The following is a 24298-nucleotide window of genomic DNA, read 5'->3' on the forward strand; positions in this document are numbered from 1 at the left end:
GTTGAACCACCTTGTGCTTGTCTATGGTAACACTGAACTTCAACTGTTATGTTAATCAATTCTACAATTCTACAATTTCATTTAGCAGACGCTTTTGTCCAAAGCGACGTACAACACAAGCAAGAATTTAGACTTAATTAAGGAAAAGTCCATAGGAAGCGCAAAAGTGCTTCATTTGTGATTTGGTCACAGGTACTGCCATCTAGTGGCAGAAGAAGTGTCGCCCCCCCCTCCCTTTTTTTTTTTTCTTAAATTTTTGACAGACATACAACATCACACAACACAGTTAGTGCTACATAAAATAGTGCTACATAATCACTAAGTGCTGGGTCTTGGACCCTCTGACTTATTCTACCCCACAGGACAAAGAGGAGAAGAGTCAGGTTCAGTGCCTCGGTGCTCTCTGAACAATTGAGTCTTCAATTGTCTCTTAAAAGTAGACAGGGACTCAGCAGAACGCACAGAGTTGGGTAGTTCGTTCCACCATTTGGGAACAACAGAAGAGAAGATCAAAGTCTTGGTCAAAGTGGATGCTGAGCATACAGCTGGATTGACAAAATAAGGATTATACCAGACAATGGCCTTTAAGGTGTGTAAATGGACATGTTTGGACAGTTTTACTGTTGTGAGTCACCATTGGCTTCAAGCTAAACAAACATGGCTGGATCCTTTTGCATTCTAGAGCCACAAAGACGTGACGCAGGAGGGGGAAGGAAAGGTCTTTGTGAGGTCAAGGCACCTGTTTGTGAGTACTTGAAAGGCAAAGTGAAATTTTTGTTAGAGTTATCACTCTAAGGAAACCTCGTGTGATTCAGTATAACTTAATATGTCATAGTTAAGCATATCATAGACCACTGCCTGAATGAAGGTGCCTGTCAACAGCTCTGACATCATAGTCATAGAGACCATAGCGTCCAATCATGACTGTGCAACATTCATGAGCCTGAATACAGTGATTTACATTTGTATGAAGGTTATGAAGTATGCAGCTTAAAGTTCTCTCTTAAGTCATGCTTCTTTTAGCCTTCACCCAACTTCCTTGTCATCTTTCATCTGTTCAGACATGGTAAATTGCACAAACGCCTTTGAGGTGACACGCGCTACCGTCATCCCCATTTAGAGATTATCGTCTTTCACCCGTCTATGATGACAGGCTTTTTGCTCAGCCATTAAGTATTGCCATTTGAGACAATTATAAACACTCTTCCCTTCAGACACAACCAGAAAAGTCATTCTATGGACTAATTTGTTGAAAGCAGACTCTGACCTTTAACACTTGTCGATACAGTTGACTGTTCCTACACGTGGCAGAGCAGCAGCAGAAACGTGATCTGAACTGTCTTAGAATATACACGTCAAAGGAGGATGGCCACAGTAACAGTAAAGAGAAGCCCGCAAAACACAACAGAGACTCTAAAATGACTTCCTCAATACATTTTAGACTGTAAAAGTGCAGGAAAAATGAGGAAAACAACGGGAGATTTTATGAAGTTACTGTGTTCTGCTTTCTTGTGAGTCAGGTAAAGGGAAGTCACTTGACTAAGCCCACAAGGTACATGAATAAAACTCTAATGCTGTATGTAAGAGCATGTAACAAAAACTCAGTCAAGTACACAGAGAGGATGTTCAAACCCAGTGAAGTGGTCCTTTAAGTGCTTTGTTATGCTAAAAGCCGTTCATAACAAAATCCACCAAGACCTTGTTAAACAAGAGGCACTAGAGCTGCTAATCTCTATAAAAATGCAGAATCTGTAGGCAAGGGACAAGATTTTGGGGACCAGAAGTGTTCTGGTCTGAGTGCAGACTAATCATCTTTTTTAATAATTAAAAAAAAAAAAACAAGTGTGGGGGGATATGTTGCGTGCAAGGCAATCAACTCTTCTGCATCATCTGTGGACTATTTAGCTGGTTAGTTCATCTGAATTTACGTGAGTGACTCGTGAAACGGTTCAGTCGTGTTCTGTTTCCAATTAATCGTCAAGCAAATGCTAAAAGAGCAGTGGAAATGTCTCCAAAAAGAAAATTTCTGTTCGATGTTTTACCTTCAACTGGTTTCTCACAAATAGAAGTAAGCTTCATATTATCATCAGATGATGGCGCTAGAGGCAACAGTGTGCCACTTTAACAGACAGGGGAAGAAAAGGCCGTCTTGGCCATCTGCAGAAAAAAAAAAAACTAAACTACCTGCAGCCAGTATATAAAAAAAAATCGAAAAATGTTGTTTTTTTCAAACAGGACTCTTCCATTAAACTTTTTTCATATGATACTCCACAAAATGTGCATCAAAACTGATCCGTGCAGGCTGTGAACTGAATTGGCCTTTAGGGTTGAATAAAGTCGCCTGAACCAAAATACGTTGATGGAAACTCGACTCGGAAAACTCAACTCCTGACTCCACGCTGGCATCTCGAATAACTCACTGGATCCTGAACTATAAACAGACCACAAAAGAGGAGGTCTTACCCCAGAAATCTGCTGGCTACACCAGAAGCCTAGAAATTTCGGTTGGTTCTGATGTTGAGGATTCGGACCTGCAGCGAGTTCTGTTTCTCACAACTCATTATGGAATTGAAGAAACACTAATGTGCTTTATTTAGACTCAAGTAGTCACAGAAGGAGATTTCCATCTATCAGTCATTGCCTGAGAGCTCCTGACCGAAGGCTAAATACACAAGATGCAGCGTAGCATGATTACTGCATTTACTCAGCTGTACAATGGCACACTGTAATTACCATGATATATTAAACACAACCAGCTATGCTAATTAGATAATTAATTGAAGAGATTATTGTGTTAATTGATGTTAATGGATTCAAGATAATTATTACATAAATGTGCCATAGTGGTGAGACACAGCCATGGCTGATGTATCTCAGAGCTGAAAGATTTTTTTTTTTTTTTTTTTTAATTCAGTCACAAGTAGGTAATCAGAGTAGCCTTGGCTTTGGGACAAAGTGTTCGGTTTTGAAGATATGAACATTCATGAGACCGAGAAGGTCTAACAAAACAAAACCATTAAACTGCATGATGGATTGAGTACATGCAGCATTTTCGGAGCTTGATTTCTCCTCCCCATGCAGCTCTCAGCAGCTAGAACATCTTTTTTGTAGAGTGTCTGATCAGTGGTATACACACAGCGTTCAATGTAGCATATTCGTTTTTTTATTTTTCTACGGATGTTCAATTGCAATTTAATCAGAAGTTAGTGATGCATCAGTAGCGAGTTATGTATCAGTCTCTTCATAATCAGTCGCTGTCAACTTGACGTGTATCACATTAATCACAGAAATATGCTAATAATTCACACTGTCTATTTGTTGCTAAATATGCCGGGAATGCTTCTTTTCGCCAACAGAAAACAAGACACGAGGATTTTGCATGTCTTCCACATGAGGTCACATGCGGACACGTGATAATGAGCACAGGACATGTGTGAACACAAGTGTACCTACGTGAAAAGAGTTTCTAACTGAACTGCTGTGGTTGCGATTTCAACTTGTGGGTCCGTTTCCTGTTTGGTCTCAACCGGTTGAGGAAGTTTCACATTTACAACCAGGGATTATTTTGGGGTCCCATAGGACCATAGGATGACATGGCTTTCACAAGGTGTATGAAAATGGCTGTAAACACACGCACACACATGCACACACACACACACACACACACACACCAAAAGAAGTCATGTTCCTGGTGTGCAAAGTACATGTTTATCTTGTGGAAAGAACATTCATGTTCCACGTATTTCACTTGTGATTTTAGCATGTATTCACATGTTCAGTATCCACATCTAGAATCGCATCTACATAGAATCATATGGATTTTGCTTGTTTTTGCACACGAATGTGTTTTTTCAATTTAGAGCCAACTAGCTTTGTACTGTATGTCGATTGCAACCCACCTTTTAAGATCTGGCTGGTTGATTCATTAGAATAAACAGGAATAAGCAACACTTAGCATGACATCACAAGAATCACATTGAAATCCTGGGATGTGGGTTTTGATTCGCAGGACTCGGAGCTTGAGTGGATAAGTGGCGTACTTTTTCATAAAGTTGCATCTATTGACCCGTTAAATTAGGCAGAAAAAAATAAGGCGGACAGGAGTTCTGCTCTCACCTTCTTGAGCCGTCCATTCCTGGTGCCCAGGAAAACCACACTGTGTCCATTGTAGGTGTAGGAGGTGACTGAGGTTAGTCTCTCTCTGCTCTCAGTGAACACCGTCTGACCCGACACCAGCTGGGAACCCCCCAGAGGCTGGTTTATATCCAGGCCACAGAAGTGATCATCGATGGGAACAGGCTGTATGGAGAGAGGAAGGGATGTGTGTGAGGTTGAGTGTGTCTTTGGGTGTGTGTGTGTGTGTGTGTGAAGACTAGGGAAAAAAAAACATTAAGTGTTTTGCTTGCGAGCGCAAGATGTTAGGAGTATGAGAAGTGAACGAAAGAAGCAATGGAAAAGGTGAGAGAGTGAAAGGGAGGAGAAACGAGAATGACAGATGTAAGAAAGAAGGTGGGGAAGCGTGAGCGAGGGAACAGCATAATTATGAGCTAGAAAAATGACTGCAATCACTGTTGACACGTAGATATAAGACGAGCACTTAAACTGACTTCTGATAAGCTTAATATGCATTTTCAGGGTTTAAAAATGGGGAACTTCAAAAGGGTTTTGGGATGCTGCATTTATCAACAAGCCCCTGAGCAGGTGAACACACAGAGTAGACTAAGTACTGATGGCAAGCACGAGAGGCGATGTGTGTTTTGCATCTGTTTTTGTGATTTTTGATCACTTGATCTGACATCACACAAACACACACGGCACAAGAGATGTCAGGGTTTGATTAGGCATCAAAGAGAGCTGCATGTTCAGCAGACCCGTTACATCTCTTAACATGCACCTCAAACCCTCGCTAATTAACTGTCATTCTGTATGTATGTCTCCAGTTTTAGGGCAGCTAATTTCTTATGTTGCCACCACAACTTCTTATGCACATATTAGTCCTCACTGGGCTTTTATTTCACCTCACAGCGGACTCAAGCTTTTCTGAGTGAAGTAAACAAACTTCATATATTCCATGATTTGAAGTGAAACAATTGATTTTGATGACCAGATGGACAGAGAGGAATGAAAACACGTTGACCATCCATTAAAAAGAAGCTGTGGATCTTCTTCAGGTCAGAAGTTAAGTTCAGGTGAGTTCCACCAGAGAGGGAAAGGCTCTCTTTGGCTCAGCATGCGAGTTCTTTCCTGAAACTAGTCGATCTCCTGAGGGTTAGTCATATCTTCACTTTTGCTCCAGGACTCCCATCAAGTCAAATTTCTCACTTGAACACTGGAATATCCAAAAAAGTTTGCAAATATCGGTGTTTTGTTTTGTTTTGTTTTTTTGATGTATCCTAATGTAGCTCTCATGATCTTCTGCATCACTGCCACCGTGAGATTGGCATTTGTAGTTTTGAATTGAATGTCGGCAATGATGTGATGCAATGACATTTCACGCACATTCACGGTGCCCTCAGGATGAAACGCGACGAGCTACTGACTCCTAGTGTGGTTATTCCATGTGGGGATCCATTCAAACAGGCCAAGTCCTCATAGGGTGACAAGGTCACAAAATATGATCATTGCGCATTTGCACAGTCATATCAAACATTAACAAATCGAGTGTTTTCAGAAAAGGGTGAACAAGATGATGTCATTGAAACAGTGGCTTCAACTTTTGTCTAAAAATGTAGATGTCTTGATGGTAGTACATGATCGTAGTACATGGTGGAAGTATTTGATGGTAGTATGTGGTGGTAGTATGTGATGGTAGTGTGTGATGGTAGTATTTGATGGTAGTGTGTGATGGTAGTATGTGATGGTAGTATTTGATGGTAGTGTGTGATGGTAGTGTGTGATGGTAGTATTTGGTCATAATATTTGATGGTAGTGTGTGATGGTAGTATTTGATGGTAGTGTGTGATGGTAGTGTGTGATGGTAGTATTTGATGGTAATATTTGATGGTAGTGTGTGATGGTAGTGTGTGATGGTAGTATTTGATGGTAATATTTGATGGTAGTATGTGATGGTAGTATTTGATGGTAGTGTGTGATGGTAATATTTGTTGGTAATATGTGATGGTAGTATGTGGTGGTAGTGTGTGATGTAGTATTTGGTCATAATATTTGATGGTAGTGTGTGATGGTAGTGTGTGATGATAGTATTTGATGGTAGTATGTGATGGTAATATTTGATGGTAGTATGTGATGGTAGTATTTGATGGTAATATTTGATGGTAGTATGTGATGGTAGTATTTTATGGTAGTGTGTGATGGTAATATTTGATGGTAGTATTTGATGGTAATATTTGATGGTAGTATGTGATGGTAGTATTTGATGGTAGTACGTGATGGTAGTATTTGATGGTAGTATGTGATGGTAGTATTTGATGGTAGTATGTGATGATAATATTTGATGGTAGTACGTGATGGTAGTATTTGATGGTAGTATGTGATGGTAGTATTTGATGGTAGTATGTGATGATAATATTTGATGGTAGTATTTGATGGTAGTACGTGATGGTAGTATTTGATGGTAGTATGTGATGGTAGTATTTGATGGTAGTATGTGATGATAATATTTGATGGTAGTATTTGATGGTAGTATGTGATGGTAGTATTTGATGGTAGTATGTGATGGTAGAAGTCAAATCTGTCAGTTTGATGCAGCAGTTTGAGGAACCTCAGTCTACTCCTCCCTGATATTTACTTGTAACATTCCTGACAAGTGATGATAAAATACTGGACCTGTGAACTAATTTTACTCCCATCAGCTTCACTTTAGTGGTAATTAGAAAGTAATTGCATGCCAGCACTCGTATAATAAATGACAATAATAACTAAGCTATGATTTTCATATACCACCATGTTACGCAGCTTAAAATACTGCTGCACACCCACAGCGTAGCATGGCAGCAGATTCCTTGTGGTTGTTCCTGCAGTATCTGGCAGAGTGTAGCATCGACTTTTTTTTTTGAAGTTTTCCTCTGGGAGATCTAAAACTTGTGTCGCTTTTATGGACTCTTTTACTTTCAAGCAATTAAACAGCTTTAACTTAAATTCTAACCTAAATTCTTGACACAGTTGGCAGGACCTTCACACACCGGATTGGTGAAGTTTTGCTCAGGCATTAATCACATAACCAAAGAATTCACATGTCTTTGGTGAGCAGCACAGTGGCTAGAATTATTGCATTATGTATCTTTGTCCTCTGGAGTTGCCTTTACTTTCAATACATCTTATTTGCTTGATAACGTGATGGAGTCTAAGTGCTTGAGGGGAACAGCCACAGAGATGGATATAAAGAAGTTTTCATTGTTTGCTTTCAACTTGTGTCTATGAAAGCCACTCATCATGCAGAATTGTAGCTTTTACGAGGCAGAGACATGGACATTTAAGAGTACGCCCTCTTCTGAAGATCAAGAACAGGTCTCAGAGGGTTTAAATATTGCTGACAGCGACAAGATGAAGAGAGCGAGAAAGGGAGAGAAAGGGGATGAGAAGAAGGCGGGAGTCAGTGCCCAAACCCCTCATTGAAATCAAAGCTCCATACAAAACTACGCTGATTAGTATTGTGGAATTAATCTCCTCCAGCACTCGTGCTGTCATGGGATCCCGAAAACCTGAATGATGTTTTCAGCACGGCTCTGGCGGCCCGCCTATCAACTATTTGGGCTGTCATCACAGTCACGAGACAATCAGGAGCGAACTTTTTGGAAGTCTAAATCATAGCTGCCCAGCGCCGTGTGCGTTTTGTAGTTATCTAAGCGTTTGTGTTAAATGAGATGAAAAACAGATGTGAAAGGAAGGACTTTTTAGGAAATAAGCTTATTTGTCATCCTAGAGATAGATACCCCTCTCTCCTGTGTGTGTGTGTGTGTGTGTGTGTGTGTGTGTGTGTGTGTGTGTGTGTGTGTGTGTGTGTGTGTGTGTGTGTGTGTGTGTGTGTGTGTGTGTCAGGAAGCTGAGACCCACAGAGACCAGCTGAAAGCTAGTTAGCATAGCACAATGAATGTCAGTAGATGGGCAGGTTAGCCTTCCTCTGAGAAAGGTAGTCAAATACACTTTTCTCTTAAACTCCTGGTCTGATATAACTAAGCTTGCTCATTACATTTTTTGATGAAAAAAATAAATGAAAATGACAAAGAAGTCATGTTAGAATCAGACACATAGCTGGAACTACTTTCTTGACTACGCGTAGTGATTTGACGCTGCACCTCAAAAAGCCCAATCGTACTACAACTACTAATCATGGCCAACTTTATAATAGATGTTGAGGATGATTAATTCTGGACAAGCAAAGATCCTGAACCTTCTCTATTGATGACTTTTGACAGAAGGTATGCTAACACTTCCCATCCATTACCATTCATTCAGCTAAGCTAACTAGCAGAAGTCCAGTCTCTGTGGGTCTCAGCTCCCTAATATACACACAGATGAGAAAAAGGTATCAGTCTTCTGCTCCAGCTCTGGAGAGATGGCAAATAAATGCATTTCCCAAGAAGGTGGCATGTTCATTTAACCATTTCTCAATCTCTGCCGTCCACCTACCGCCTTGGTGCACTGCACATCCTTTCCCAGCAGCCAGTGCAGCTCCAGGTTTCCCTCTCCTTGGTAGCAGGACTGCAGCCGTTCCTTAATGCGCATGTTGATGTCTTGAATGGTGAAGACACAAAGAGCTGAGTGATCTGGAGGGTCGTGGTACTGCTTCTGGCCCTTGGAGAACACTGCAAAGAGCACATCCTCCTGGGCACTGATATTCAGTGACTTGGCCAGAACCCTGCCAGCCTTGGACAGGTAAGCTGCCTGCAGCAGACGGTACTCCTCGCCTCTATGAACACACCCTACAGGAAGTGACACGTACGAGTGAAACTTCTTGTCACCTTTGCACAGGCGAATGATGCGCGAGGTGTAAAACAAGTCTCCAGGTGAGCCCCCAGCGGGCATCCCGTTCTCCGGCGTCTCCGGCTGGACGGTCATGAAGAAGACAAAACTGCCACTCGCAAAGCCATAGACGTAGTATATGTCAAAGTGTGGAACCAGAGCCAGTGTGTCTGAGGGGATTTTAATGAGAGATGAAACAAAGTCAGTGTGAAGCTCGTAGTCAAGCATGGCGGAAGATTCTGGGTCACGAGGAAGCTTGCGGCTGGAGATTGTTGGGAAGTAGTCCTGTTTGCCTCCGACGGCCGTGCCAATGTACAGTGTGGCATCCTGACCCTGTGAAGGCACAACAACCCCGTACATCGTCCCTGTCTGGTTATCACTGGACAGATAGTGTTCTTTCTTGTGCGTGGGCTCCCCAAGGATGAACAAGTCGTCTAACCTCATCAGCTTGCAGACACCCTGGTAGAGACTGCCGCAAGCCAGGAGTCGATTATGAGAGTAGTCGATGAGCAACAGTTTATTTACGTTGTCAGTGGAGGCCAGAGGCTCTGAGCAGGGCTGCACGATGAGCGGAGGGTAACATGCTTTGTTATCATACTCCGGTCCTGTGTCGTGGGACACCAGGAGAGTGAGGTTGGCTGACATCTTGTATATTCGGTTGACGGCTCCGATGTAGAGAGCTCCGGTGGACTGATGCACAGTCAGGTGGTTCAGCGGCCACTCCCTCCTCTCTGATTGGAAGCTGTTCAGAGTCTGTCCAACAGTCATCTTTTGATTCACAGAGATTAGAGTCAATAACCACAGGGCCACGGGCCATGACATGACCTTTAGAGGACCGTGACTGTTAGTGAGGCTGCAATAAGTCCATCCTTTATCCAAGCACGTTCCCATCCCCATAGGGCTTTGACAAAATACCAAGCTCAGACAAACCACCTGGGATTGCGTGCCAGCAAGAGGCCGTCTCAGCGAGGACGATGAGCTCTCAGTCTTGTTATTAAGTAATCTTCATATCACTCTGAAAGAGAAAAGAGACATTCATTTTTTTTAAAACCCCAAAAAATCAAAAATCTTTCACAAGTGTTATCATCAGACACTTTTAGCTAAAAGCGCTGAAGTAACCGGGCTTGTTTTCCTTTCTATCTCTGCTTAATCATACATGATACATCAAAGAAAGAAGTCAGCATTTGTTCAAACCGTTTCCCCCCATATTTATGAGCGATGGTCCAATGTCCCCCCCCCATCAACAGGGGGGCTCATTATGTTTGCCTCTCTGTTAAAGAGAACTAACTCTGGCCTATTACTTGAACAAAGCAGTCACACGATGTAACTGCGCTTCCCTTCTGTTTGGGTGGCTAATTAAATGATCCAAATGTATTAATTATGAGTCCATATTTTTGGGCTCACTGTTTTCTTTTTTCACCCCCCCCCCCCATCTTGTTCATTTAAATGGTTGAATCCAGGAGGAATTAATCACTCTCCACTGCAGCCGACATTCCCAAATTAATCAGGCTTTTTCCAGCGATGGCAGGGAGACATTAGCGATTCAGAGCCAGGCAACATCAACCCTCACACTTCCCTTTTTAATTTCATTAGCATATTTTATGTAGCTGTTTCCAGGGGACAAATAGTGTCCCTCAAACACAGGATGAACTCAAGGATGGATGGGTTAGACACATGACAAAGAATAATGTGCTTGCATTCCATTATAAATATTATGTGATGCATGATTTAATCTGTTTTTTATGCAAATGACACAAAATATGCTCGCTAAAACAACCTGTTTTCCTTTTGACCTCGAAATTAAGATTGATGTGGAGGGAAAGGAAGCAGCACATGGATTGTAGATAAAGTGGCTTCACGTGTACAGCTGTTTCATCAAAGTCAATCACTTGTTGTAGTAGGACTGCCTAAATAGTAGAACTGACTATTGATTAAAAAAAAAACTTTTAATTGCCTGAATCTTATAAAGATATACTGTATCACAATATTTCATGGTATTATTATAAGTGTTGATATGAAACATAGACGGCACGGTGGTGCAGTGGTCAGCACTGTCCCCTCACAGCAAGAAGGTTCCGGGTTCGAGCCCCGGCTCCATCAGGGGATCTTTCTGTGTGAGTCTCCATGTTCTCCCTGTGCCTGTGTGGGTTCTCTTTGGTACTCCAGCTTCCTCCCACAGTCCAAAGACATCAAGAGGGGATGAGGTTAAAGGTAGCTGGGAAAGGCTCCAGCCCCCCGTTACCCTTAACAGGATAAGCGGTAGAAAATGGATGGATGGATATGAAAAAGCCAGATTTCAATCTTGAGAGCAATGCAAATAAAAATTGATATAAAAAGTAACATTTGATCGTGACCATCTTCAAAGGCTAAACTAAAAATCAGAACCAGGCTTCAATTTGTATATCGAAGTTCTAGTGAAAACACAGATATTTACAGGATTCACACTGTCACCCCACCAAAAACAACACCTTCAGTAAAAGGGAAAATCGTGTTTGAAATGTGAGCATAGTGGCACAATAAATTCTTAAGATTTCAATTAGTTAAGAGAAATCACTGAGGAGACGATACGCCACAGCCCGACTAGATGCCTCTGAATCCTACCAGAAGCAAAATTCCCCTCCTTCCATCTCTCTATTACTATGCAAAAAGCCTACTCACACTATTGTGATTATGCTTTTAAAAACAAATTCCACATTCCCCAGTGAAAAACCTCTAAATTCACTCCAAATTATCTTGTCAAATACTTTAAAGATCCCCTCTGCTCATTTATTAAATGCGGCATCAAAATATAATAAATAATAATTGTCCGACATGGTTTTTGCTGGATAAGAATCAGAGTGCCACATTAAAATTGTTAAAATGCCAACAGCTCTTTTTTCTCTGTAAAAGATTCCAGATTACATGAATAAGCAAATGCTTTTTTTTTTCTCCCCCCCCCCCCCCCCCCCTCATTTCACAAATGTAACTGCTGGACACAAGATGTCTCCTAGTTCACTCTTAAGTCCATTCTCAGTGTCTGCGTACGAGGGGCCCTAAGTCTTTCATTTGGCTTCCAAGATATTTGTGATGTCACAAATCGTGTTTGCAGGCTGGCTTCTGACAGCCTGCGAAAACATTGTCAAACGCTACACAGAGAAGCTTAAACATCGGAACCCAGAGAAAAACTTGGTTTTGACTGGAAGGGGACTGTAAGGCTTCAGCTCAAAAGTCTTTATTTATTTATTGGTTAAATCTCGCGTAAACAAGGTGTTTTTCCTCAGTGAATCTTCCGGGTAGTAAAGGTTAAATGAAGACAGCCATGTCAGGTCCCAACGCCGGGGCCACGATGTGGTGGGTGCTCTGCACTGGCTGATTAACTGGAAGTCCGGCTGAGTTGAACGGGAGCCAGGGATGGAGCGGATGGACTGACACTGAGCTGGCTGGTCTGACTCCAGCTCCACTCCAGCATCTCCTGTCCATCTGTCCCAGCCACACTCACCCTAGAGAGAAGAAACCGCTCAAATGTCTTGACCTACTCTGCTCAATTTGGCAGGCTCAGTGTGAGCGACTCTGCCAGTAATTGGCCACTGAAGATTAATATCCATGACACATTGTTTTGTTGCATCTAAAAGTTCAGTGTTTACTTAGAATATATCAAATGTGCAGGCTTTTTATAGAAATAAAAAATGAGCAGGAGTCACTCTTTCACACACTGGATCCAGAATATTTTGGGACTGAACGGATATTAAATTGTGTTTTTATCAGCCTTCGGAAAGTGGAGATTTGGCAGAACATGTTGGCTCTTATATTTTTGGCTTTTGGGCAAAAATGTATCCAACAAATTGCATCTCAGTTTCTGTGTTGACGTGACCATGATCTTCTGTCACATGAACTTTTCATTTGAAAAGCCGGTGAAAGATATGCCTTCTAAATTTATGCAGGAAGAAGTGACAATTCTGTGTTTTTGGATGGCCTTGAGTTAAACTATCATGAATATAAACCCCTTTTCTGTAAACTGCTTTTCTTCCACCGGTGGTCACCGGTAATGTTTACCCCCCTGAGTACAAACCTATTTCTAAGTCCTTCAGCTGTTTTATAATGAGGGAAGAAATATTGGAATGGGACACAATGCAACAAAGGGCTGTTTGAAAGTGGGTGAGTTATAAATGAAAAATCCAACTAGATTCTTTGTGCATGCAAAAAAAAAAAAAAGGAGCACAAAAGGGATGTTTTGTTTACCTTCCTAGTTTACTGAATCATTGTTCCTGTTTTATGGAATCCATCAGACTCCCATTATTTCTAATTCCTTTGATTAAAAACGTACTGCAGACGCCCAGATGGAAACCTTTGCTGTTATTTGCATTGTGATCTCATCAGATCTCAATCATTTTCAGACTAAAAAAATTGTAAATAAGTGAGTGCTCTTGAGATCCAGAAGCAAACAGCAGACCAAATGATATTCGTGAGGCCGGGTTTGAGCCTGGCATGACCTTAAACAACAGATACCAGCAGTGCCACCCAGAGGTTAATTCAGTGTCGGGAGTCTTTGGCCAAACCCTCCAAGGAATAACAAAACAGAGGAGAAAAACAAGAGGAGAAAATAGGAAGTGCTGGTGGCAAATGGAGCCAGGCAGGCATGCAGGCAAGCAGCAGCCCCATCGTTTCATCCATTTCTGTTCTGCCGGCTTTGGTCACGTCTAAGGCGTGCAGTCATGCTGCTCAGTGTTTACCCTGGATTATAGAGACAGCTCTTCGCCCTGCGCAGACCTCCCCGCTGAATACTCCGCCTCACCACTCAGACACGCTCCAGCCCAGACGTGACTCATTCATACTCACACTCAGGAACATGGTTTGCCGAGGCCTCTGGGGATGCAAGCTCACGGCTGGCACCAATCACAGTGCAGGAGAGAGAGGAGCACGCCCCTTGTACTCCACAAACACGACCCTTTGACCTGGATTGAGATCAGTGGAACCAAATCCATCCTTTGGGTTCAGCTTTTATTGAGGTGAAATGCTGTCATAGCTTCTGTAGCACCCTGTTAAGGCATGATTCATGGGACAGAAGGGATGGCTGGCTTTTCCTTTCCTTCTCATGTTTGTTTGACCCATCTGCCATCAGAGATGAACCAAAATGTTCAAAGGGGATATTTCTTTGTTCGGCTGTTTGCGTGCATCATTTTCACGGCTCGCCAGGTTTGATAGCGTGGAGCATTTCCTCTCAGGAAATTTACAAAGCGGTGAATTTAGCATAAAACATCTAATTGGCTAATGTGAATAATACCCCTGGAGGCCAGTGAAAACCTCATACCTGCAGGTTTTTGGTGATTTTTATTTTTTTTTTCTGTTCAAGTGAAGATTGCACTTTTATAAGTAGCGAACTGATGAAGACTGGGGGCCAAACCAGCAAAGGGCCTGGTCCAGAAACCGGTTTGTCACTGAGTAGCCGAGTGATCAAGTTTCCCATCGATTGCTGCTCATTCAAAATGAATCAGCAAAAAGTCAGATTTGATTAACTCAGCGTGTCCACGTCGGGCTGGTGGCTGAGGGTCTTATGCTGAGTTCCTCCTGCGTCCTGAGAACTGCATGGTCGCACACAACTAACGCAAAAGCTACGCTGAAAGGATTTTAAGGCAAAGTACCACCCAAGAACAATATGGTCTCCTTCCAACACCTGCAGTGTGTTGGAGAGTGAACAAATTATCTGCCCTCGAAAACTGTTAACAGTTTCAGTTTCTTCTTACATCTTAAATGTTGTTGTAGTCTGTGGTGCTTCAAAAATAAAGCAACCAGTCTGTTTCTAAAATTTAAGCAGCATAAAGTACAGATTATTTTGTGTTAAAATATAGGGAGGAAAAAGTTGTCTGAAAAATAAACGGTCAAAAGATTAAAGTACTCTCACTTTGTCCCTTACCTGTTGTGAGCCAATAGAAACTGTTTATTTTTAAAGTGGAGAAATTAATATGGGTGTCAAGTTGACTCCGTCAGAAGTGATCAGGTGACGCGATGACAGTCATTAGATCAGCAGGCCAAAACTCCTCCTCTGCTGAATAATTCATCCGCACTGTCCGTTTGCTTCCGAACTTCTATGAATGAATGAAGGTTTCTATGGGCAAACATTGGTCAGTTTGGGGTGAATTCATCCATGTAACGCTCACTCGGTCAGAGAAAGGAGGCGGGATGAATATTTAATATCACATAACAGACGCACTGAGCACCCGTGAGACCAGTCGGCCACATCCTCGAACAAAATCAAGCCATATTGGATTTTGAAACTCAGTTTTTAAACACCAGCAAAGGCTGGTAGAGTGCAGTCGCGGGGATGTGGCTCTGTTAGTAGGGCGCATTCGGCATGAACAACCTGGAGTCCAAGTTTATCTTGTCCAGGCTTCAGATTATAGATTTGTGTGAGATCAGGAGCACTGTCGACAGACGGTGCCATGATCTTTCTAAAGGTCAAAAGATACATCTCAGCTCTCGCGCTTAGTCAACAATGAGAGTCATTGTCACAGACATCAGAGGTGATAAAAACAAAAACAGTTTTTGTTGCTGTTGTTTTCAGTGGCCCAGATTTATAAGGCTGCACAAAGCAATAACAGCATAAGACCATGGGGGCGGAAATGTGTGTCTGAACTACAATAGTCATAACAGCTTCTGTCCTCATGATTACAAGCTGGCACGGCAGCAACATGCAGGGTTTTGTGTCAGCAGCTGATGGAAGTTGAAAGACTTTGCGAGTTATTTCTTGATAATTGAGTTTTCTCTGCTGCACTTTCTGTTTCTGTGCAGTTCTTTCACTTAGGAGTACGTTAACTCACATGGCCTGATGGGATAGTTTGGTCAGGGGTTTCCTGTGAATCCACATGGACGAGTCATTGAGGGAGTGGGCCAGTGGTGTACACATTACACATGAATGAGCTGGGAGGGCGCCAGCCGCAACACAACTTGACTTCCAAATGAATAAATGAAGGCAATTAGTAGATCTGTTTACAATGTTGTGGAGACAGAAGTAGGTCAAACGTGGCAGAGGCAGGAGGGAGGAGGGAGCCAGAACCAGGGGCTGTCGCTGGTACCTACAGTACACTGATGAGTCGGGGAATTAGGACATGAAAATGCCGCCTTTATTAACGCTGACTTTTAAATGAATGTCATATTGAATCACAAGGGACCGGTGGGGTTCATTCGGAAAAAAAAAAGCAGTGTTCTGTGATCAGTCTAGCGTGTTTTATGTATGGCTACGTTGTGGAGGAGCAGCCCAGGGCCATGAGCGCCGCCTCGTAAAGCCCCCTCACAGAAGCACAGTCTGGCCTCAGAAGACATAATGTGTGTATGGATGCTCGCACTGCAGATACCCACAGGATATCTACACATCGATGCCACACACTGAAATTGTGTGACAGTTCGCCTTAAGTTAATTTTCATCATTTTTGTTATGTGTGCACAATTCAAACAGCCGTGCTTCCCCTAGACATCTCCCTCTGTCAGGGGGGGAAAAAATCTTACAACGTGTATTTGGATTAATAATTGCTGATGCTAGTATTCTCTGGGAGCTTTGTGGAGTGCTGTAAATTTATATTGGCAGCTCCTCTGGTGTGTCTGGATGCTCAGGCATGATTTTATATTAACTAAAATGAACCGTAATAGCTTTTTTTTTTTTCATTCTTGTTGTCTAGTTTATTGGCCGGCACTAATATTAGGGTTTAGTACTCTCCAGCCAGCCGCTAATCTTGATGGTAGAGTAGCAGAGGATGTCCACTGGGAAGAGTAAAATAGCGCTATGTCACTGCAGCACGCTTTGCTCCTAATAACCGCAGGATGCTGCAAGGGACCAGGGCAGACTGGAATGTGACATAGGGGACCAATTCCAACACATCCACACAACACAGTCAGCAGCCTTTTCAGCGATGCATGCCATTATCTCAGGGCGTATGCATTATACATGCAGATACAGTAGTGTATCTGAAATTGCTGTTAAGAGCAGCGACCAGATGAAGGGCACTGTTGCCACAGTCTGATTTAACCATGCATGCCTTTCTCCTCCCTTCCCTCTCCTCAGCCCTCCATAAATCTCATTGTCGGTCTTCCCTGGTTAATGGTGACCTCAAGCAGGCTCCTCTCAACTGCCTAAGCCATCGTGTTGCATATATGATGAGCGTAGAATGGAAAGTCAAAGTGACCTCCAGCACACAGTGATGAAAACCCATACAGCCCCGGTGCAATAGAGGGTCTTCTATAATTCAGCAACCGCAGAAGAAGACAGAGTGAGCCACGTTGTCTTTGGAGCCACACAGCACATACGGTAGTGAGACGTGCTGCATCAGCTGCCGAGCATCCCTCATCTTTAATGTCTCTTAAGTGCAAGAAGAAGAACAACGGAGGAGTCTGACCGAGTCTCAGAGTGATCTCAGGACACTACAGCGGAATAGAGGATGAGGGTGCTGAAATGTGAGCCAGCCTGAAAATGAGTGGAGGGACTTTCTCCTGTTTTTCTACTGTTCCGCAGTTCAGTCTTGAACATGTTTTTGGCTCAGTTTCTGTTCGCTCACTCAGGTGTAATTGTGTTGAGGTTTGTGAACTTTTTCCCCTTTTTCACTTGACACTGCTGTCGCCGTAAAACAAATTCTGCTCAGACTGATTCGGTTACAGATGTGCAGGGCTATATTGCTTTTACATGAATAAATCATCGATACCTGACAGGAAAAATACATTACATTTGTCAGAGACTAGACCCCAGCGAGGGTTTGAATGAGAAAAATAATCGAACACAGATACAGCACATCCCCGTGTAGCTGTGAAGCACATATGTCCATAATTCCCACACCACTGCACACGCACAAATCAAAGAACTTATTCCAAAGAAGCCTCTGTGTTTCCTCAGCTTCATCCCTCTTCGCCCATATGGCTTCATGGATGGAATATGCCAAGGGTGGAGGGAGCTGGCACGAATAATTACGATCAAAGAAATTACAATGCAAAAGGAACAGCTGCTACCTCTACTGCTGACAAATCACTATGAGCAAGAGGAGACGGGTATAGACAGAGAGTGAGGACAGAGAAACAGGAAAGAGGAGGAGAGACGCTGCATGTTTTATTATTCGACAACTTTCTCTTTAAGTATCTGCTGCTCAAAAACCCATTTAGCATTTAATCCGCACTGCAAATAAGGCCATGGTAGCCGCTCACCCAAGGCTGTACAAAAACATGCATCTGCTCAGATTATCTCAGTCTGTCTCCATCGGCTCGACCCGGATTGTCCCTAAATCTAACCTACTCTGAAACTCTATCCAATTGCAAAGTCTCTGACATGCCTAGAAATGTTCTCAAAGCTCAGAAATAGAAATAGCCTGGTGAGAAGTACAGGACCCAAGTGGTCCAAGTGAATTTCATTGAAAAAGAAATTCACTGGAAGGCGATTGAGACAGAAAAGCTCTTCCAGGGAGAGTACATAAATACTGAAGAACCGACTGCCAATATAGAACATTTTCCCATCGCTTTAACCTGCCCCTCTTGATAGAACTTTTAATTCTCAGATTAAAAATGAATTCTCCGAGTCTATTAAATAAGTCCAGTCCCACCTGGTTTGTGATTGCCAAGGGCTTCTGGGACATTTGGGTCACCTGATTGAGACCATTTTTTTTTTTTTTTTTGCAGATGTTCCAACTAAGCAACCACACACACACAAACACACACACACACAGTAGATGAGGGGGATGCTGAGTTTTTAGTTTCTACGATCTCACAGCCAGTATTGAGGTTGCAATTTTATCATCATATGTGCGTGCGCATGTGTGTGAATGAACACATCTTTACTGTGATTAAAAGTGTCTCGATGTGCTTAAACTCCCAACGCCGCTGCATCTTTTATGCTAATTATTGCACAGAAATAAGATCACGTTCTCTGTAGGCTCTACCAATCCACTTGGGAAAACTTCTCTCAGCCACTCAGAAGTTGGTCCCCAGTGCAACTTGACCATGTTTCTGTCACAATTAGTGGTTGGAGGGAGGAGAATAACAAGACTTTCAAAAGATTATTGAGTCTACTCACAACTGTCCTCTTTTTTTTGTTGTTTTTTTTTACCAAAATTAGGTAAATAGTAGTGTCACATACTGTATGTTCACTTCTCTGTCTCACTGGTACCTTCGCCACCTGTTTCCCCGTGAGAGTTTTGTTCTCGTGCTTGCTAACAAGCATGTTAATGGGCTCATATTTAGGAGTTAAACAGCCCTGTGAGCGACAGCAGTTATGATAGTGATGCACATGGTTAATTTTAATCATATTCTGTTGCAGCTACTGAACTCATGTTTCATATTATAAAGAAATTAACTTTTCGCCCAGAATATTTATGTCCTACAGTTTGATCTGCTCTTCCTGGAATACGCTGGGATTCAAGTGTATTTGCATTTACCAGAATCCAGTGGCACTTTACTTGTGTTTTGCACCAGTTTGTTAACTATTGCTGCATTTTTTGGGGGGCACAAACAGTTCAGTTAACAGTTCTTTGGGAAACACAAGGGACCACAGAGACAAGACAAATTTACAAGGAAACTCTTGTTTCCTTTTTAACAAAACCTTTTAGTGGGTAGAAATAAAGCATAAAACAATGAGGATTCAGGGTGGCCATTAAAACAGGTTGAAAAAGGTGTGTTTTTTTTATCTTTGTGAATGAAGGAGAGAGGTGACAGTGACTGATATTATTGCACTGCTATGCATCGACGGCGATGGAGAGAATCACATGCATCTTTATTAATGAGAAATAGTGATGAATCTCCCACATGCAGAAATCATACATCAACTATGGCCTAATTTTTTTTGCATTATCCATCATGATGAAGGTACAGAAAAATAGGAATTCATGGCAAAAAAAACAAAAAAACTAGAACTGGACTGTCGATATTTTAGGGACCCCCAGAATTGGCTCCCCCGTCGTCTAACTCCTGCTCTGGATCTTTTTTAACATGCAGTTCAGACTGCTTGGGGTCTTGCAGTGTCTCTCAGGAGGCGTTTGACTGTGAGGTTTTCTCAGTGGCTCCGCCATTCAAAATCACAAGGGTAAAAGCTAATTATGCCCTTTTGTTCAACGCATTCTTTTTTTAATAAACTTCGAGTATCTTCAAAAGTGATAATCTCCTTCCAGATCAAATGTGCAGATGGAGTTTTAAGAAAAGAACACAGTTTAAATGGGAGAAGGTACAGTAAAATCACATGTGCACCTTCTCCGTGATGGATGCGGAGATTGCAAGTTGATGGCATGATTATATATTATTCCAGAAAACAACAAATACGTAGTTTTCTATTATTAGAAAGGCCATTGATGGAAAAGGGAGGTTTTAAGTGAAAGGACACAAATTTCCATGGCTCTGCTTTGCACTGTAAAGGCCATTTTCCATGATTATTGAACATTTACTTATGCAATTTTTTGCCATAATATAACATTTTATGAATGAATGAATAAATGAATGTCCTTCACATTCAAGCCTTTGCAAAAGGATTTCACACAATGCCGATTGTGTGCCAGACAGACTCAAGGCTAGCATGCTACTTCTGGTGGGCTCTCGGCTAACTGGAATGTGGCCAAATAACTTAACCATTCAGCTCTTTTAGATTTTCCGAATGCCATCAGACCAAATGGATCTAAGTCTGATAGTGACACCAGTCACTTCTTAGGGTTTTGTTGTACTTCAAAACAAGTTGTCCACCCTACAGCTGCAACGGTAGAGTCTGCAGGCGACGTGCAACTACACGAGAGCTTTAAGTAGGTAACTTGAATGTTGCAGGTCTGACATTTGTTCTCGCTCCCTAATAATGAGCAATTCAAGTGTTCCACATTCAAACCTGTCGTGGTATTTCAAAAAAAAGAGACATTTTTTAATGAACAGCTGATGAAGAGGCTGAGATATCCTGACTTCTAGTCCAGTCCAGCTCCAAAAACACTTGATCCAACTCCTTTCATAGTGACGACATTTTCTTCCAGCCTCCCTGCAGTCAATGTGCTTGTTTTTCAAACTCTGGCGATGTGAATTTCTGTTTCCAATCTTAAACTGAGGTAAACTTGCTGACAAGACCCAGGTTATTTTCTCAGACTTCTCCTCTGGGAGAGAATATGTTTAGCTCGAGTAACAGAACTCTTCATGGTAAAATATCAACTGATCTTCTCGTGTGAAATCACTCAGCTGGCCTTTTTTTTTTGACACATTTCAAATTTGTCACCTTTTTTTTGTCTTTTTATGATCATATGTTGTGTTTTCTCCCACCGTGACACACACACCAGTGCCGGAGGAAAAACACATATCAGCAAAGTTATTGCATCAACAACTTGTGACAATCTGGAGGCAACACGCCATACTGCAACACATCAGTGCATGCTGAGCGCCAAGCCTGCCATCTGGCAGGTGAGCTGCACACTTTCCACTTGTACCTCTCCTCCCTCTCGTTTCACTCCTCCACTGTCACCACCTCTATCTGTCTCTCTCTTTCTAGGCGCCCTGATCTTCATTAGACTTTTTCTTTCTCTTGTCACATCCTTTTCCTCTTATGCTTTGCTACTGCTTTATCTACCTGTTATCCACCTATACCCCCAGGCTTGGATCACTAATAAATGTCTGCGTGAAGATTAATTTACGCACTGCGAAGATGGAACATTTCCTGAGTACATTTGTATGAATGCACACACGCACACACACACACACACACACACACACATACAGTACAGAATATAGAAACACTAACACAAACAGACTGGGGGTTCTCCCTCTTCCCCCTCCTCAGGCTGTAGCATCTGAACAGTCGTGTTTAATCAGCGTCTCCGTGGGCAGTGGGGTAGCAGTGGGGGGAGGGCTAGGAGGTGGGGGGTCTCCAGCTATAGTAGCACTGAGTTTCTGTGCACTCGCACACCGTGTAATTGTGTTACATACACTAATTCGCCTGATGTACTAATGCAGCGTCGCCTTTGCCCCTGACCCACATCGCTCCCCCTGATATTCAAACGACTCCAAAATCAATGCCACAGATTCGACTGGCGGTCATTTCAATCACAAGCTGTGTTTTTCACACTGCTCCTGATTCATTTTCCCCCCTCAAAGATACAGTATAGCTCATTCATCTCCGTAGAAGTCTGATAACACTTAACTCCAGGCTCGTGGGGGGAAAATGACAGAGACGGATGTCCTAAATTACTTCACCTACACTGATCTGACATCACCTTCAGGGTCAAGAGACTCAAAATAAATGTGATTTCACCCACAGTCTCTATGTTCAGAATTACAAGAAAACAGGTAAAGGAGAAGGAATTACAACCCTCAGCAAATAGAAATCAATAAACAATCCGACAGAAACTCATTTTTATGCTTCATTTCACTGGATGTGCCCTGCTTTTCATCTGCTGTACTGTGAATCAATCTGACTTGAAAAATGGTGTGTGAATATATAAGATCATTTTCTCTCAAACCCCCAGTAGCGATTCCGAGATCTGCATATAAAACTTCTAAAAATGATGTTTAATAAACTCAACCTATCCTTCCAGACACTAATATTCCAGTTACTCCTTATGAATCATAACATTCTGAGCAATTTCTTCTAATAATCAGCTATTGTCCCAATGACAGATGATGGCGATGATGAAAAAGTAAGTAAAAAAACATTTTTTTTTAAAAAAAAGGCTGGTGGGGGGAGGGAGGTTTGAGTTGTTTAAATGAAACGGAGGACATTCAGTCGTCTTGTGTTGAGGCAAATGGTGACAGTGCGGCGAGCACTACAGATGTGTGGGTTTAAGAGTTTAAATTGGTTAAGCATGACATTAAACCTCCTGAGATAAACAACGCTCATCACAACCCAAACCTTAGTTTCATTAATGCTGTCAAACTCAGCATAGAATAAGAGACAGAACTAAAGTGGGGATTAATTTAAATTCTAAAATTAGCAGGCAACTGATAAAGTGCCGAAGCTGATGACTGGCATGAACAAGCCAAGAGAGAAGCCAATTTCTCTCCCTCTCTCCATGAGAGGCTTTACCCATTCTGTAGGGGCCAGGAGAATAAAAGCTAGTCCAACTGGCCGTCTAGATAAGCCGGACCAGAGAGAGCATGAGAGAAGAAGCGTTCATCTGGTTTGCATGAGAGGTGAGAGTCAAAGAGCTGTGAATCCAACAAGCAGCCCTCCTCCCCGCCCAAATACGCTCCCAGGAGGAGGCTTGAACAAAGATGGTCAACAGCATTGTTGAGGCTGGCTCTGCTACATCTGTGTTGTTCTCTCAGGCTGGGACTGAGCTGCTCCTCTTCAGCTTTATCACCATCCCAGTGGCTCCTGCTCTGCCCCAGCTGCCAGGATGCAGGGCAGCAGTGCAGGACTAAACACTCTGTCACTCTGTTATTCTCAAGACGATGCCGTGCTCTGCCCAGAAGAACTGACAAGATCTTCATGGAGGAAGATTGAATCCATCCCTGAGATAATGCATTCATTTGCACCAAACCTGCTGCTGCTGCTGCTGCTGCTGCTGCTCTCGGACTGGTGCTGAGGCTGGAGCGTGTAACCTGTCTCCTGAGCATCACTCCTCATCTGCTCCTTATTACAGGTGATCAGAGGAGACACACATCATTGTAAAATGACTGATCCCTATTCTAACAGCCTCGCTGCACTTGGAGAGTCTCCTCACTGGCTCCCAGGTCCACCAACTGCTACCCAACTTTACCTCGCCTCGCTCCGCTGTGCAGCACCACGGGGCTGCGGCTCCGCCACCAACAGTGACTGATACTGTAGACTACTCACCTTGAAATAAGAGGAGACTCATTCATGAGAAGCGCCGGTACGCGTGTTTCGCTGGGTTTTTTTTTCCCTCTTTTTTTCTTTTTCTTAAGAAGGTCCTGCGTCGTAGCCAGACAGTCTGTGGATGTGTGCGAGGGGGGCAAATGCGCCGAGATAAACTGCCGGTTAATTAATTCTACTCATCCGGACAGCAGCGAGCATGTCCCCGCCAGTCCGCCGAGATGGAGCCGCTATCAAGTAACCCTCATTCAGGGATTGATCGTGTTCTCCTACAGGCTCCCACCACATCACCTCTCTCTCTCTCTCTCTCTCTCTCTCTCTCTCTCTCTCTCTCTCTCTCTCTCTCTCTTGGTGTGGATGCCGGTGCCACATGAAGTCACACATCCCATCAGTTCATGTGCACCTCACGTACAGTGAGCGCTTTTTTAGACCCAACCTCTCTGACGCGTCATCCTCCGGCACAACTTGCGCGCTCTGCAATCCATTTTCCACAGACATAAAGCGGACTCTCCCATGCGTTTGTCTGTACTTCATATCATTCCCAATGAATCTTTATCGATTTGATGGTCCTCATTGTGGCATTAGACCTCTATATATTTGTTTCATAAATTGACGGACTTCCACTTGCACAAATGTGTTTTA

At 42.8% G+C, this 24298-nt stretch overlaps 1 protein-coding gene across 2 annotated transcripts in view; it reads right to left on the minus strand.

Annotated features, from left to right (window-relative positions):
* Positions 1 to 23970, minus strand: part of LOC147268454 (plexin-A2-like) — an 85494-nt gene extending 61524 nt beyond the window's left edge. For both annotated transcript variants that reach the window (XR_015112152.1, XM_086200039.1), the window contains exons 1-3: positions 23660 to 23970; positions 8590 to 9937; positions 4117 to 4299 (exon numbers count right to left, since the gene is read on the minus strand). Coding sequence is in view for 1 of the 2 variants with exons in the window: in XM_086200039.1 (XP_086056165.1) it covers positions 4117 to 4299; positions 8590 to 9819 (1413 nt within the window). In the remaining variant the exon portion in view is untranslated. The remainder of the gene's footprint in view (positions 1 to 4116; positions 4300 to 8589; positions 9938 to 23659) is intronic.
* Between the last annotated feature and the right edge of the window lie 328 nt (positions 23971 to 24298).

The sequence above is a fragment of the Aulostomus chinensis genome, chromosome 3, assembly GCF_037954235.1.
Source record: "Aulostomus chinensis isolate RoL2024-O1b breed Wild chromosome 3, RoL_Achi_v1.0, whole genome shotgun sequence".
NCBI lineage: Eukaryota > Metazoa > Chordata > Actinopteri > Syngnathiformes > Aulostomidae > Aulostomus > Aulostomus chinensis.